This window comes from Microtus pennsylvanicus, chromosome 5 (genome assembly GCF_037038515.1).
Source record: "Microtus pennsylvanicus isolate mMicPen1 chromosome 5, mMicPen1.hap1, whole genome shotgun sequence".
Classification (NCBI taxonomy): Eukaryota; Metazoa; Chordata; class Mammalia; order Rodentia; family Cricetidae; genus Microtus; species Microtus pennsylvanicus.
Window position 1 is genome coordinate 68,444,724 of NC_134583.1, and position 3,375 is coordinate 68,448,098.

At 51.4% G+C, this 3,375-nt stretch overlaps 1 protein-coding gene across 1 annotated transcript; it reads right to left on the reverse strand.

Annotated features, from left to right (window-relative positions):
- Positions 1 to 445: 445 nt before the first annotated feature.
- Sephs2 (selenophosphate synthetase 2) lies at positions 446 to 2,642 on the reverse strand. Its single transcript, XM_075972338.1, has one exon. It carries the CDS (start codon positions 2,485 to 2,487, stop codon positions 1,141 to 1,143), a length of 1,347 nt encoding a protein of 448 aa, XP_075828453.1. The 5' UTR covers positions 2,488 to 2,642; the 3' UTR covers positions 446 to 1,140.
- Positions 2,643 to 3,375: the final 733 nt, after the last annotated feature.

Sequence of the window (3,375 nt, forward strand, 5' to 3'; positions counted from 1 at the left end):
TTCAGCAGGGTCTCTGCTCCTGTCAACTCCTTACTGAATCCTTCCAGAGCTAGTCCCCATTAGCATCCCCCCACTTTCAGACAGCTTCTACTATTCTGCTAAGCTAGTTTTGCCCTCACCTTCTTCCTAGCTTGTAAAAAACTGCCCCCTCCTTTTTTTTTTTTTGGCTAGTTTCTGTCTACCTTGTAATCCCCAAGAGTTTTACATCCATTCCAAGTCTTCTGTCATCAAAGGGAGACAATGCAAACCCAAATACCTGGCTCAGGGGCAGGGACAACAGCCACTTTCTATTTTGCAGGTTCTAAATGTAACATCAAGGGATCAAAAGGTTCAGAATTCCAGCTAGGCTTGGCAGCACACACCTGGACCACCACCACTCACTGTGTGAGAACCTGCCAGAAACAAAACAAAACTAATCCACAAAACCAAACATTAGCCACAAGCGTTTTCCAACAAAGTCCCTTTTATTTATTTAGCTGTAATAAATTTTCTTTATTAACTAAATCTCCGGGAATTTTCAGCATAAGATTTAGTGTATTAATGACCACCAACACCTGGCTCTGAGGCTTGTTCAGCCTCTTCCAGTCCTTAGCAGGAGTTAGAGGAAGAGGCGTCATTGACAGAGACCAAGTAAGTCAGGGGCTGTGGTCTTCCTTCCCTAGCTGGGCAAGCTGCTCAACTCTTGCCCAGAACAGGAAAAGAGGCGGTTTCTCAGAAGAATTAAAACGAATCTGACAATGAATCAGTAAGAGTTTTAACAATTTAGACTTATCAATGTATTGGTCCAAACTCAAAATTTCTTTTCACGTTGCAGTTTACTCTTTTTGTATGAAATAATCTTACTCCCTGTGCAGAAATGAATCAACTCAGTGCAAAGAAAAACCTGGAGTAGTCTCATCTTGCTTTGGGAAAAGGCTTCCTGCTCCTCCTCAATCTCTCAACAGATGAACACACATTCCCCCCAAAGGTTACTTCTGGCCCTGGATGTACACACAGGCAGCTTCTGATGGAACTACCAAGGGCATCTGGAGGCACTCACTAGGCAGGCGGCCTTCGCAAAGGTCTTAAAGTCAACCCTGGCCAACAGTCCACGAGCGTGTGGAATGGCTCTGCTTTCCCAACGACTTCTGCAATTCCATTTCATAAACTAGGCTCGGAGGCTGCGTTGGGATTATCAGGAGCCAGAGCAGCAGCGGCGGCGGCAGTGGCTCCCCGAGGTAGAACCTCAATCACGCGAGGCTTGTCAATGATACGGGCTGTCCGGTTTCCCTTCTCCACAATGCCGACGATCCACGCTTGGTGACCCTCTCCATACTTGGAAGATTTGATTTCCGAACAAAAGCGGGCCGCCTGTTCTCTCGGCAGACAAATCAGTAATCCCCCAGAGGTTTCAGCCGATGTTCCTTGGAGGAGGCCAAAGCGCCCACTGGCTTTGCTGATGGCAGCCATTTTGGCAATGATTGGCAGATTATGGATGACGAATGACACTTCATTTTTTTGTTGTTTTGCGAGGTTCTGAGAGTGTCCTAAAATGCCAAAGCCTGTGATATCCGTGGCCGCGTGGGCATTAAATGTGTGCATCAAGCCAGCAGCAGTCCGGTTTAGAGTAGCCATGTTGAACATAGCTTCCTGATAGGCCAGCTCTACTTCTTCTCTGGAAACCACCATTTTGATTTTACTCCACTTTTCAGGATTATCCAGCCATTGGTGGGCATTGGCGGCAACCTGGGTTCCCAAGGGTTTGGTCAACACCAGGACATCTCCTACCACTGCACTATCAGGCATTATGAATTCATTCTGCTGGCACACCACAGTGGCAACCCCACCGATGATAATCCACGGGTTGACCACTGTCTGTCCACCGGTCACTGCGGTTCCTCCCTCCTCGGCAGCGTCGCGGAAGCCTTTGATCATGAGTGGGGTTACCTTCTCGCGCTCCTTCTCGCTCATGCTCTGACTGACACTGAGCAACATCAACATGTTGTCACACTCGGTGATGCCCATGGCGTAGAGGTCACTGAGCACATTGGCACAGGCTATGCGCCCCATCATGTAGGGATCTTCCACCAAGGGGTAAAAGAAGTCGGTGGTCTGCACCAGCGACAGGCCGCCGTGCCTCAGGGGGATGACGCAGGAGTCCATCCCAATGCTCAGCGAGGGAAGGGCTGAGCTGGGGCCCGGCCTGGTGCCCAGGCCCCCTTCCTGCGCCGTCTCCTCTGGACCCCCGACCAGCGAGGCGAGCTGGGGCTGCAGCGCGGGCCGCGTCAGTCCCTCCAGGAGTTTGAGCAGAGTCTCCTGGGGGACCTTGCAGCCTCAGCCCTTCATGCCGGAGAAGCTCGTCAGCCGCCAGCTCGGGCTGAAGCCCAGGGTCTGGGGCTCGAACGGCCGGTAGTTGGAGAAACTCCGGGTGGCAGGGCCAAAGGAACCCTCCGCCGCCACCAGCGCCGCCATGGCCTCTCCGCTGGCTCCTGGCGCTGCTTCCGCCATCGCGCAGCCCGCGGGGGAAGCCGGGCGGACCCCAAGGCCCCGGTACCTGCAGGGGAGCCTACTTGTCACGCAGGCAAAGGTTACCCGAGGAGACGGTGCGCAGCACGTGTGGGACCGGAGGACGCAAACCACGCTGCCGGTGCGAGCGCCGCGCGGCGTCTATTTATATGCAGCGTGATTGACAGCCACACCACCCAATGACGACTCCGGTACCGAGAGGCGGGCTTCCTTTACTCGGGAAGGTATATTACAAATTAACCGTCTGCTTGCACAACTGGTCCCCGCGAGATTATCACGTGAACTTTCTGTAACTGGCCTGGAACGCGCTTCTCTACGTAGACCAGGGTGGCCTCGAACTCACGTCTATCCGCCTGGCTCAGTTTCCCAAGTGGTGGTATTACAGAGAGGAGCCAAGATGCCCCGCTCCCCTTAAAAATGTGAACCTGGTCTTGGAAGTGGTTGGCTTTGGAGTCGCTTTACGGAAGGGTAGCTCACTTGCTGAAGGAAGCCCTGACACTTGGCTAACCCTATGAAGGTCAGAATGGTGCCAGTGACATTTGACAAGACACAAAATAAATCTAGGGTCAGAAAACACTCTAAGGGGAGAAATGGGGGAAGAAAAGGGACGTTACAAAGCAAATACTATCATTACATAAGCAAATTGCAGCGTCAATGTTGCGAAATTTCACATGAAAACACAGATTTGGGTGCTGTTTTGGCCATTAACTGCCAATGACGAGTGACTGTCTCCTGCGCAAGTCAATTTATTAACGCAGCAGAGTAGCTTACTTGGCTACTCTGTGCTAAGATGTCCATATTTCCTGAAGTTAATGTATATGAGAATTCATGATAAATCCAAGAAGGAAGCCAATAGCTACTAAAATTGTG